The sequence below is a fragment of the Parasteatoda tepidariorum genome, chromosome 5 (genome assembly GCF_982258835.1).
Source record: "Parasteatoda tepidariorum strain Cologne lab strain chromosome 5, Ptep-v5.0, whole genome shotgun sequence".
Lineage (NCBI taxonomy): Eukaryota > Metazoa > Arthropoda > Arachnida > Araneae > Theridiidae > Parasteatoda > Parasteatoda tepidariorum.
In genome coordinates, this window is record NC_141759.1 from 57,301,734 (window position 1) to 57,315,865 (window position 14,132).

Consider the following 14,132-nt stretch of genomic DNA (forward strand, 5'->3'; position numbering starts at 1 on the left):
AGTAGTTGCCACCATTTTCGGTGTCAATATACACTAAAATATTTTACAGTGTGCAAAAAGTCGTTAGAACATTTTCAGACGTGGGTATTTCCAGAACTAAAGAACAAGTTCATTGATATCGGTGGTTCCTTTTGAAGGGTTTCGTGATAAAAAGAGGTATAGAGTGGATAGTGAAGAAAAAAAAGACAGCAATGTTGCTTTCTTATTTCGATGATAACTGTTTCGTCCTCTTCTCTTTCCTTATTTTGGAGCATAAAACAGAGTATCATCTTTCTTGTATCATCTTTCAGTAGTAAAAACTAATACTAAAAATAATAATAAATTTAAATAATTTATCTTACAAATAATCTTAAATTGTTTGACCATGTTTCCAATCATAGTTCCGATTCATTAAAGGTATATATGAAACATATATTACACTGAGACACTGATTTATAGTATGTATGGCTAGTTGTTCAATATAATGGACGTGCAAAGAAAATTAAAGTGATTGCAAACCTGAATTCCTGCTTCTCCACATGTATGTGAACATTTTGACCAATCGCCGACAGCCCATTCATATCCTAAAATGACTGGATCGGATTTAGAGCGCTCTTCAGCGAAATGTCTCATATTTACTAAAAAATGACGAACTTGTGGCAGTGTAGAACGATTTGTTAGTTTTTTGCTTTGATTTTCTTCATCAGGAGTTGAGGTTGACGAGAAAGACGATATTGAGCCTGTAAATACAAATATATATATATATATATATATATATATATATATATATATATATATATATATATATATATATATATATATATATATATATATATATATATATATATATATATATATATATATATATATATATATATATATATATATATATTATATATATATATATATATATGCACACAATGTAGCACAATAAACACAAAAAGTATAAAAAGAAAAGAGAGAAAAAGGAGGAGAAAAATTAATAAGCTTTATTAACTGCGCATAAGCTGATAGTATATAGATCTCGTAACATAAGTTAAAATATAGAGAAAACATTAAAAATAATAAGGACTACTGAAAAATTATTAAAATAAAATATCTTGAAAAATATTTAATTTTTTTTTATTTATTTAAAAAAAATCTTATTAAAAATCCGGAAAACAAAATAAAGAAAAGATATCATCTCTTCATCAGCTCACGCGATTATAACCGCAAAATAGAGTGCTTTCTAATATTGTGTCACTATAGCCAAAGAAATATATATCAGTTCAATAGTGTTAGGAGCACTCAAAAAATTGAAACGGAAATAGAGCACATTAAGCAAAAAGTATATGCAAAATAAAACATATTAAGCAAAAAACAGAAAATAAAATTTAAAGAAAATACAGAAAAAAAAAACGAAACGATTTAATTTCGTGTTTTTTTCTGTATTTTCTTTTCCTTTTTTTGCTTGATATGTTTTATTTCGTATATATTTTTTACTTAATAATAAGTTCTATTTTCTTTTAAATTTTTTTGAGTGCCCCTCATATTATTGTATTGGTATATTTTGTTTTTGCTATATCGATACAATATTAGAAAGCACTTCTTTTTGCTGATGTAATCGCTGCTGAAGAGATTATATCTTTTCTTTATTTTATTTTCCAAATTTTAAATAAAGTTTTTTTTTAAAGATAAATAAAAAATTTTATAAGCGTTCTTAAAAATATTTTATTTTAATAATTTCTCTTCTCTTTTTATTAGTCTTTATTATTTTCAATGGTTTCTCCATATTTTATGTTTTTCTCAGTACCCTGCTGTACTAGGTGCTCAAATAAATGACAAACTATAGAGAAGACGATTTTGTCTTAATTGCGTTGACAGTTACCTTCTTAATTGCTTGATTGAAAATCTTAATTGGATTAAGTGTTAACAGACTTAAAAGGGAAGTTAGAAGTTAGCAAAGTAACTTAATAGACTTGAAAGAGAAATTAGCAAAGCAGTCTTAAGTCTGTGTTTTTGCGAAATCTAATTTTTAATTCTCAAATAGCTTTTGTGGATAGTAAAAGAAGTCAGTGCTGACTCAAAATATCTACAACGGCAGACGGTTCCTGAGTTAGGTTCCTCTGACCATCGTGCATCGTTCTGACAATCGCGGATGGTTTTCGTGTGGTTTACCTTAACGTGTGACGCATGTGGGTGGACATCTTTTTATTCATACAATTAGCTTCAGAATTATGACGAAAAACACAAAGTGTAAAAGTAAGATAAACCCCAGTGTTTTGACAAGTCACTCAACTTAAATACTGGGATCATATTTTCAAGATTACATTCTTAATATTTGAGAAAGAATCTTCGGTCCAAAAAATTTTTTTTCATTAAAAAAGAAAGCTATTTATTTGTCAGATATTCTTATTTAAACAAATTTAAAATGAAACAAAATATTGATTGATTAATTTAAAATATTGCCCCGAATTACATATAAATCAGTTCATTAGATCAAAAGTTAAGTAGAATAGTTTGTTTTTTTCCTCCTTGCTTATTGCTCGAGTTTGATAGAACGGTTCATTCACCCAGCGAATACGCAGCTCTTAATTCATTCAAAAGCGCCATCAAATTATTTTACCTTTTAAATATGTTAATTTCTTTAGATTAAGGAAAACATAACTAAAATATATGATTACTGATTGATTAATATTATTGAAAATAATTATATTAAATTGTAAGAGTTGATAAATAATTATTTGGTGCGTATAAGATAAAGTAAATTTGTTTATGTATTATAATTAATAGATTGGAATATTTGGTATATGTACTAATAATTGGATATAGTCATGATTAAAAAGGTTAAATGATAGGAATGTCGTGATAAAACAAATTAAGGCCGAAAGTATATATAGGTAATTAAATTAAATTAAAGGGGATGTGATCGTTAAGGAAAGTGGTAGTACAATGCTAATGTGGGATAACAATAACCCAATAGGTCCAAAGGGTCACAAAGTGTGAGGTTTGAACAAATTGGATAAATTGGTATCACCGAATTTAGAATAAGGGTGAAACTAAAAAATAATTAAAGATAAAAAGATGAAGAAACAAAGTCATGCTATATCCAGATATAAGTATTTAAGATAAATGGGGTAAATTGATGTTTCCAATATTATCAAGAATACAATGCCCAAAACAATAATAAAAGGGTACTCACCATACATAAGGACATATTAAACAAACAGACATCAAAGGAAGACGGGGAAATAAGCACTTCAGCACTACATTCAATTATTAACAAATTATTTTTATTTAGTAACAAATATCGATCGTTACAATTACTACACAAGAATGGCGATTATTAGAAATGGGTGATAAGGGAATTAAAACAATGAAGGCGTCATACATAAAAGTAAAATATAAAAGAACGAGTAATTTAATCGTTAAAATAATTATGAAAAGAAAACTTAAATTTGAGAGGACTTTTAATGTTAAAGAAAACTTAAAGGTATAAACTGTTGATTTTAAATTTTTCAGAAATTGATTACAGCTATGGATTTAATTTAAGATAAAGGTTAAAAAAAAAGGTAAAAAAGAAATCCCTCGATACGGACCGAAGTCCGCATCTCGGAAAAAAAGGAACCCAGCCAGAAGGCTCGAGAGAAAGAGAATGTCTCCAAAAGTGACTTAAAAATTCCTTAACTGGGGTAGACCAGAAAAACTACGACCAATTAAATTTAAAGAGGCGGAGAGTTTGAAATTTAAAGTAAAGGGATTGGCTAGTTAGCCCCCCTAAAATTAAAAGAGGAAAAAGAAAGGCGTGAATAGAGGGGTTGGTTGACTTTCCCCACAGGAAGTGCGATGACCGCAACGACCATGAGAAAGGTCACCAAGAAAGTTAAAAAGATTGCTAAAATAAAAAAAGAGGAATAACGTTTAAAGAAAAAATTGAAGGCTTAAATAAAATTAGAAATAAAATTGTCACATTACATTAAGTGTATATGTGACATAAATAAATATACATTTATTTACACTTTTTATTGTTTATAAATCTCTGAAATCTACACCCTACTAAAAAGAAAAGACCAAAGACTAACAGAATGTATCAAAAAGATCAAAACAGTGGAATATTTTCAGAAATATACATCTGATAAAAATTCGAGTTGAATGCTTTTAGAAAACAAATGCAACGACTGCAAATTTAAACAAAGTCATAATTTCTATTTTTCTGACAGCATATACTTAGAGGCTGTTCTGGTGTCCCATGAAAGATGCCTTTTAATTGGAGGTACCGTTCTTGCTTAAAACAACCAAGTAGTACATTTAAGCTTTGCATCAGTGTTATTCGTTATTTACTTTTTAAAATAACGAATTATTTGAACTGTATTAAAAGCATTCTATAATAGCAGATAGGATAAAAAAAAATTTATGACTTCTTATGTATGACTTATCCTAATTTTGGGTTTAGCTTGTTACTGTAGGAAATTGCACTTAACATTCATGAGGTTATGAGTTCGATTAAAAAGCAGAGCTCTGGAGTAATATTTCGTGATTAAAGTGTTGAAAATAAGATTACCCAAGACAAAAGTCTTGATGGTACCATCAAAGAATTATGATGGTTTAATTAAGATTCTTGATGGTTCAACATATGTTGATGGTCACCATCATACAACAATTTCCATTCAGTTTTGATGGTTTTTGATGGCTCAACAAATTTCCATCATTACAAAATGGAAAATGATGCTTTATGTTATGATGATAAACCATCAAGCAATGTTTGATTTTTGATGGACCAACATAAGCCTTCATATTTTGATGGCAGATGTTGTTTTACCATTATGATGGTCAGCCAACAAGTTATGTTATTTTAATATTGGACAAACAACAACCATCAAAATATGATGGAAGATGCTGTATGGCTATTTTGATGGTCCAGTAACAAGATGTGTTTATTAATGTTGGACCAACAGCAACCATTAAAATATGATGGAAGATATTGTTTTGCTGTTATAATGGTTGAGCCATCAAGTTATGCTTTGTATTGCTGGACCAACAGCAATCATCAAATTAAGATGGAACATGTTGTTTTAGTACTATATATATAGCTCAACCGCCATGTTTTGTTCGTTGTAGTTGAACCAATAACAACCATCAAAATAAGTTTGAAGATGTTGTTTGCCTTCATGTTGGTCAACCAGCAAGTTATGTTTTTATTGTTGGAAAATTTTGACTTGGGTAGTTAAAAGGGAATCCAGAAAAAAAATTGGTGTGAAAAATATTAAGTTTCCTTAAGATTGCATTGCCAGAGACATTGTAGAAAGAGATTGAGATTCGTCGAAGATTAAAATATTGTAAAACATTTTTGAAATAATCGGTCAAACTTACTTGTATCTGAATAGTATTCGGCATCTGGCTGTCTTGTTGGTAAAGGTTTCACACGTAGTACCACGTCGCTCCGAAAAGCTCCGGCCAAACAAGTATAGGTTCCAGCATCAGCAAAGTTGACTTTATGAATCCTCAAGGCCCCTTTGCTGGACACTGAAACGCGTGGCCATCCACTTGTAGTAGATGGTGGTATGCGCAGATGGCCCTTGAACCAAAGGACCCTGCTGTTGTTGAGTGGTGGATCAATGGGACAATGGAACTTAGCGTTTGCGCTTTTGAAAAGAATAGCTTGACCTGAAGCTTTTAGAGTCACGCGTCTGAAATTAGAAATAATATATTAAAATCAAGAGGATACTTATCATTACTAGCAAGATATTTGAGTATCTGTAATCCACATTGAAAATAAACAAGTGTACTTTCTGTGTCTTAACATGGTTTTTCGAAGCTCTGTGGACAAGGTGAAAAAAAGCTTCAGTTTAAGTGACTTTACACTAGAAGCAATACGACGATGTTAAACTATATATGTCATCTTGCCGTGAAGAATTATCTGGGTCTTTAGAACTGAACAAATAACTTAAATACTTATAAAGTGATTAAACTTTTTTAAAAATCACCAATTTGGCGACATTTTCCCACCTAGATAAAAATTATCAAAATTTCTGCTTATTCTCAGTTTTCGCAAATTTTTATGAGACGCAATGCAAATTTTTTTGAGTAAGTTTTTAAACATTACAAAATCAGACCATAAACTCATTTTATTTTTACAAAACAGTGGCAGTCCTCCATATTGACGTTTTGTGCTATAAGGTAGAATAAGCATAGACAGCGCTAGCTTTGGATAGGCTAAACTTGTCTTAACTGTCATGAGTAACAGTTGCAAACTAACAGCAGTTATGATAATAGAAGTGAATGAAGGCTGAACAGTACAATACAGATTTGGTACGGTAGTAACAAAAAATCATCATAATCATTTAGGAAATTTTCTTAAGGCTTTACCAATTGGCATACATCCGTTTGGTAAACCTACTTTTAAAGTGTGAACAAGTTCGGAACAGCCTGCAACTTAGGTAGGAAGAACCAGATTTTTTCGAAAGTTCAGAAGTTCTCCCATACTTCTGCGTATTATGCAGATGATACTGCGATACTCAGTAAATCATTTAATCCCAATAACGCTATGAATAATATACAGAGATGCCAACTTGCTCCGCTTTGCAAAATATTATTTTCTAACGGTAACGAAATTTAAGTCATTTTTAGTTTGGTATTTATAATTTTAATTAATTTTTCCACTACTAAATATCAAAAATCATAAGAATCATATAACATGCAACCTAAAAGCATTAATTATTTGGTTACTGTTTTTGAAAGTAGGCGTAACTATGCTAATTTTACAAGTTATATATTTAATTCGCTACCACTTTATTAAAACTTTTCCAGAGAGCGGAGCAGTTGGCATCTCTGAATATAAGGCAAATCATCCCAAATATCGAGGAATGGTGTGCAAATTGGAAAATTTCCACTAGCACCAGTAAATCCTCATTACTTATCATGAGAAAGTCTAACAAGAAGAAAATTAAAAATAGTAACCTCCTTCTTTTCAATGAAGCGATTCCTGTTGTAAACAAAGCCACCTACTTGGGTGTAATTCTCACTCATAATATGAATTGGAATTCCCATATCTCTAGAATATCTGCTAAAGCATAAGGTAGCATTCTACTCCCTCAAACCAATTCTTAGCCATAACTCAAAATTAACTCTAAAAACAAAAAGGACCTTATAACTGCAATGTATAAGACCAATAATTAGTTATGTTGCTCCTGCTTGGAGTGCCCTAACGATCACTCAAAAACGCAAACTCGAAACCATTCAAAATAAAATGATCAGGAGGTTCACGGAAGCACCCCGTAGACTTAAAATGAGCGATATCCTCAAAGACTTAAACATTACATCTATGGAAGAACACATAGTTCTTTTATGTGCTTCCTTCTTCAAAGACGCAATAAGCTGCACAACCTGCAATTACAATCAAATATTTGACTTTGAGCTACTCAGCGATAACATTAACCCGTTTTATCCCGACTTTTTATATTGAAGTGGTGCAGAAAGTGGTTTTCATGAAAAAAGTGGTATAATATGCTATTTAACTAAATGGCTAATATAAACTATTTGTTCAGTTCGAAATGTCCCTGCACCTTATAGTAATACATCTAGTGATGGAAACTTAAATCACTAATAAATTATGGTGGAAAGGAAACTTTTAATTCTCCTAGATAAAAGACAAAATTGAAACAATTTTCATACCACAATATATGTTTTTGAAAAAGGAAACTGTCCTATAGATATGACGCTGGGCACTAATAGGTTAACTACAGTCCGGCAACGGTGTTTTTTTCTCTCTGACGGCGTTCTATCTCAACGTTTCATCGCTTAATTTGTAAATATTTCTTCACTATTTAATCAAGGTTCCTGTCTGTGCACCAATGAAACCCGCAAGGGGGGAGGCGAGGCAGGCAGGAGCTGAGATTATATTTCTGTCTGTATGTATATTTTCTTTTTGCTTATTTTTATCATGCAATGCCATTTTATTATACCCCATTGATATGAGCTTCGGCTGAGTTTTCTACTACTCCACTTAGACGAATGAGTTAGGGCCCCTGACGGAGCCGAAACTTAGATAATCACCTCACATAGGCATAGGCTCCCATACGCAGTTTTTCTGAACGTTTTTCACAATTGCACGTTGTAATTTCTCCAGTTTATCGAAATATCTCGATTCAGTGTCGGATACATTATTCATTCTTCGATGAATTTCTTCAGGCTTTGACCTTTAACACGTTCACGCCGGAAAAAGTGTTGTTGTTGTTGATTTACGTCGCACTAGAGCAGCACAATGGGCTATTGGCGACGGCATACCCTCCAACTGCTACGGAATTTCCGTAGTTTTAGAAATCTTCTTTTCAGACGGTAGCAAAATTAATGTCTTAATATTTAAAAAAAAATAATTTTAGCGTAACTTGTCCACTATTACTTATAAAAGTGCAGGCCATATGGCTAGATTCTTAAGTTCTGATAAAAGTTTTATGAGAGATCCATTTGCTTTAAAAATTTCTACTTTGGTTCGCTACCACTAGAAAGAATTATTTTCAAAATCCTCATAAGTTGGCGGGTATGCGACGGTCTGGGATACATCCCTGAGGATGATCCGAAGACATGCCATCACAATTTTGATCCTCTGCAGAGGGGATGGCACCCCTGCTTCGGTAGCCCAACGACCTGCGTGCGAAGTCGAGCACTTTACGGTAGCACAGTTTAACGAGGACCAATACCGCACACCCTCGGTCCCTACGCAGACTGATCCAAGTGGGTCACCCACCCACACACTGACCGCAACCAGTGATGCTTGACTTCGGTGATCTGATGAGAACCGTGTCTTAACGGGAAATACTGGTACGGGAAATGACTGGTACTTAATATACTGGTACGGGAAAAGAGAAAATACTGGTAGATGAACTATTTCAATATTAGATAATATTCGGGAGGAGTTAATCTATTCTCAACAATAACAATTCTCTGTAAGGAAATTTATCACGGCGAAGAAGCAATTCAATATAAAAATTGCATCCGTTAAAAAATAATTGGTAGTTATAGCTTTTTATTATTCCCGGAAAAAAACTAAAAAATAAAATTTATTGTTACCAGTTTTTACTCCAGTGCGCTGCCAAGATGAGACAATCTAGAGTGACCCACCGGTGGGTCACCCAGGCGTGAACGTGTTTATAGAAAAAAAAATTTGTATTTGTTTTGCTACCAAAGGTCGTCAATTGTCCTTGTTTGAATGTAATATATTTCCCACACACATTTGAAAAATGAGCGAATACCTCTTTTTGGTGACGCACTATTTGCAAATACTCTGCTTTACGCTCTTGAAAGAAAACTTTTTAATCGTCTACATTGTACTGTTTATTATTTAATTTTATTCAGTCCCGACTTTTCGTCTTAAAAATATGCAATCATCTGGCTTTGCATCTCATTTACTGTTAAGCCACCTAGGATGAGACTTGCAGGTTGGATATATTGAATGCAACAGTTTGTTATTTGACATTGGCTTACTATTTTACTGTTCGTTTTCTTTTGTTGAAAAGTTACGTATCTTGCCTGATTTAAAGATCAACGTAAGCTTTAAAAATATTTTTTCAAGATTAATTTTATTAAAATTGTCGTAAATGTACTATATTATGAAGTATGAGTCGCCGATCTATGGCTTTGCAGTCCAAGTGAAACATGAATAGTGTATTTGGCTCTGTTGTTAGTTGGCTATGGTGTTGGTTGAACAAGGATCACCAAAACACACTCCAAAGTGTTATAACGGGATACCTGCAAGTGACGTAGTGACCTCGATCCTGATTGGTTGTTGAAACGTAGCATTTGTTGATTGCTATTTAGAGTAAGCCAAGACCATCATGTATCAATTCTCTTAAGTGTCACATTCTATATTCTGTCACAAAGATTTCAATTCTTCACAACATAAACCAACTTATTATGCATCGAAGTTGTCAAGTACACAAAACAAAAATATATCACGGTTACAGTAAAATGTATGAACAAATAATAAATCAAAGTTAAGTAAAAGACGTATACGAGAAAGAATTACATTTCAACAAATTAGATGTGTTATTTGCGCTGTATTTAATTAATTTCACACACACGTTAATTAACATATGGAGAAACTGAACTGGACTTTGACACGCCACTTTGTTTATAAACGATCAGCTGACACTGACGCCATAGGTCGCACCTGTGGGTATCACTAATTTTCTTCTCCCTGAAGTGCAATTTATAAATCTTCAGAGGAAGGCATTGGCTCGCATTGGGCTGTCTGGCCAACTATGATGATGAAGTGCAAGTACCCAATTACCAAAAAAAGTTAAAGGTGATTGTATGATGCCTCTGGAGGAGATGTGATTCTTTATTGTTTAATGAAACCTCGCTTATATGTCGCAAGAGAAATTCCATACTGTTACTAACCAGAGGAAATAATTTAAAATCTCGAAGGAAATTGTCAACAGTTCGCGCCCTGTCTTCTGCATGATATTATCAAACTACACGTGAATGATTATGGCAAAACTACAGGAATTTGAACTTCGTCATCGTCTTTTACACTCCCTGGACTTTCTGACTGCCGAGTCTTTCGAAATTTGGACAACTTTTTAACCCATTCATTCCTCAACGAAAAGTGGTTTAAATGAGAAAAACACTTATGAAAAAAAAGTTTATCTATTTTTTTATATCTAGATGATATTTTTTTTTTCGTTGCTTATTATTTTAGTTTTGAAAAAACGCTGAGCTTTTTGACACCCAATCTATTTATAAATATTTATATCATTGATATGTAATGTTAGGCCGATCTACTTTTCTGCAGAATAAATCCGAATAACTAAACACTTTGACTCACAGTTTTTGTTTCTGGAAAAAGAAACCGTACTCCATTGGACGCTAGGCACAAACAGGTTAATAGAAAAAAAATTCCGAAAATGTTGCAAAACTGGACATTCAGGAATTCATTGAATCTCGGCTATCAGGGTTCGACACTGATGCAAACTGCGCTGGATTCGCCAAATATTTTAAAAAACGGTAGAAAATTACAAAAATTAAAGTCTGCAGATTTTCAATTAATTTTGCCAACATTTTAAAAGGCTATACACGACTTAAATGTCTTGTCTTGCTTTTGGATCTGGGCACCTGAGCCGCGAAGCGTCCCCTATCCCATTCACTATGTAGTATTTGTCATTTTGTTTGGTTTCGTTGAGGTTAACAGGCAATGTGGTTGCTGTCAGGGGGATTCTAGCACTTTGCTTGAATAAATAATAATAATGAATATGAAACGGAGCAGCTTGCTCTAAACTATGTGTGACTTGAGTTTTGAATGTTCGTTGCTGGTCAACGTGGGGAAACGCTTGATATAACTTTCAATATTGTAGTTGTTTAAGCTGATATTATTGGTGGATCTGTGATAAGAAATTTGTTAAAGCTTTTATTTATTTTGATGATTGTGATCTGAGGCGTCGGATGTAAAGTGAGCAGCTATTGGTCAGTATTTTACGACTTAAATGTAAAAAAATAGCGCTACACTTAAGTCTGGGAATTATTTAGAAGAAGTGGTGAATAAAAACCTTATAAATCGAGTTTACTAAACCAAGAATCATATATTAAGAGACTTATACTTGAAAATATTTCTCCGTTTTTACCACACTGCCTCCGACATGGCAAAAATGTAGAGAAAATATTGGGTGCATGCTTTAATAAATAAAATAGTTCTTTATGACTGTTAGCTGTGAACACATTTTTGAAATTTGTGCGATCCATACAAAAGTTTAAAAAGTGGTAGCATATCCACCTCGTTTGCGCCCTGTTTTTCAAAGAAATTATCCTTTCGTGATTTCCACAAACATAAATGTTTCAGTATATATGTTAAAGTACTACAATCGTTCGTCGTGCTTTTCTTTTTAATTGAAGTTGTAGCTATAATGACAAGTTTGCTCCAGGTTTTATGAAATCTCGCCAACTAATTTTCTAATCTGTAATGCATTTTTTTTGGAAAAGTTGTCTGCGTGCACTGTGATAAAACAACATTTTTTTACTAACCTCACACGGACGGCTTAATACAAGGCATTGTAATCTGGTAAATATTCAAAATACTGAACAAAAAAAAGAATTTTATAATATTTAAGCACCAGTTTTTTAACAAAATCTATGTTATTAATAAAAAAACTTTACGTATTGCACTTCACCGTCTCTTGTTTTCCTAATTAAAACGCTGGCTCCGTAGCTTAGCAAGTTATTGAAATCAGAGAAACAATTGCGAGTAGAAAAGAATGAATATTGAAATTGTTTAACTATTATCACATATGCTCATCACAAAGAAGGCTTATTAGCCAGCCCTTGTATTAAAGAGGAACATCAGAAAGATACAATCCAGGGTCACAGTAAGAAAGTAAAGTTAAAGCGGTTAGCGTTTTCAGAGCGGCAAGGCCTCTCTGCCAGTGAGTCTCCATCCACAATTATTGTATTTCAAGCGTGCACCTTAAAATGATTTTAATAAAAAAGAAATAGTAACAATTGTTTCATATTATAAATATAACTATTTCGTTTAGTTTAGCGAGTTTAAAAGTGAAGTTGTAATTTTAAAAGCTTAATTTAATTATCAAAAAACTTTTTGCAGTGATGTAAAAACTTTTTTGAAAAAAGTGGTTGGAAATTAGCATTTTAGCTCTTCGAGACGGGCGGTACATTTTCTGGGTGAGGACAATAAAGTTAAAGGACATAAAATTGGTAGTCCAACCAGCAGTTCATTTGTGGGTGAGGTAATAATAGTTTCATTTATGTAATTCACCACTTCTAAGTTCAAAATGAAAATTACTTAATTACTCTTTGAAATAATATTGATTGTATGAGTGGTAGTTATCAGGACGGCCGTGTCTCTACTTTAACAGAGCCACACTTACTTACACATATACCTCAAATTTTCTTTAACTCGCCCACCTTCTGTATGCATTTCCAAACTGTAAATACTGTAAATATTCATTGGTGTTTATTTTCCCATTGTACTTTAATTTTACCTTTTTTATGTGCTTTTTTATTACTTATAATTTTGTTATTGCCTAATAATGGCAAAGTGCCATTTTTCTTCTCTCAAAAACTCTATTTTTCTCCCCAAACTTTGATTTTGTCATATATGTTTCGTAGTTTAATTTCAGGATGAATGGGAAAAGGGCCGTAAGGCCTCAGACTCCCAGTTCCACTACAACGACCGAACGTACAAACATTGATTGTATGCGTTAGAATCAAAATAAGAAAATTCTGTCAAATTAGCCATGACCACATTTGAGTTACCGCTTTTAATTTTATTCCATCCTGATTCTGCGTGAATGTATTTATGACTCCCCCGTCTCGAAGGAGTTAAGCAACGGAAATAATTTCTAATGAAACTTTAGTTTCAAAAAACATATTTCAAATGCATAATTTCAGATCAAAATTTAACTAGTGCTATTCATTTGGCAAACTGGAACTGAATTTACAGAGCTGCTACTATCTAGAATTTTTTTTTCTTTCAAATAGTAGAAAAATTAAGTAAAGTATAATCGATGTTTTATATTGTTTTATCTGCCAAACAATTTTAAATTCTAAGGTCATCCTGATTCTCTGCGAATTGTATGTAGGTGCTAAACCTGATAAATGGTTTGGTAATGCTCAAGTAAAAGCATAATTTAAATATATTTGTAGAAACTTTGAAAAACCAAAGCTACCACTTTTTGACTTTTCCCAGTTAGTAGCAACCCTGATTTATTACCTGATACAATCATATTAATTCATACCTGTTCGGATATTTCTGAACAAAGACATTGTCAAAAGGAGACTCAACCAAAGTTTCCGTGTTGTTACTGCTCTCGGTAATTGCTACTGGCATCTTCGTAGTCGTAGTGGTTGTCGTTCTTGGTAAAGGTGGACAAGGTTTCAGATTGCATTTCTTGACTGCTTTCGGCCTAGTCTTAAGGCACTTTGAAGGTGGCAGTTGAATTGCTTGATTGAGAGGAGCCAGGATTTTTTCGCAATGTAGTTTTCGTGTTTGGAAACCTCCATCACAGCTTCTTGAACACTGAAAATTTATTGATTTCGTATGACCGTGATGGCTTGTCTAGATTTATAATTTTTCAATGCTTGGGAAAAATGAGTTTAGCACGTTCACGCCGGGAAAAGTGAAAAATACTGGGACGGGAAAAGAGAAAATACTGGTAGAAGAACTATTT

The 14,132-nt window shown here is 32.7% G+C and overlaps 1 protein-coding gene across 1 annotated transcript in view; it reads right to left on the reverse strand.

Annotated features, from left to right (window-relative positions):
* Positions 1-14,132, reverse strand: part of LOC107449716 (protein madd-4) — a 130,328-nt gene that overhangs the window by 13,475 nt on the left and 102,721 nt on the right. The window contains exons 14-16 of the mRNA XM_087163990.1: positions 13,701-13,981; positions 5,329-5,645; positions 499-719 (exon numbers count right to left, since the gene is read on the reverse strand). Coding sequence (XP_087020116.1) covers positions 499-719; positions 5,329-5,645; positions 13,701-13,981 — 819 coding nt within the window. The remainder of the gene's footprint in view (positions 1-498; positions 720-5,328; positions 5,646-13,700; positions 13,982-14,132) is intronic.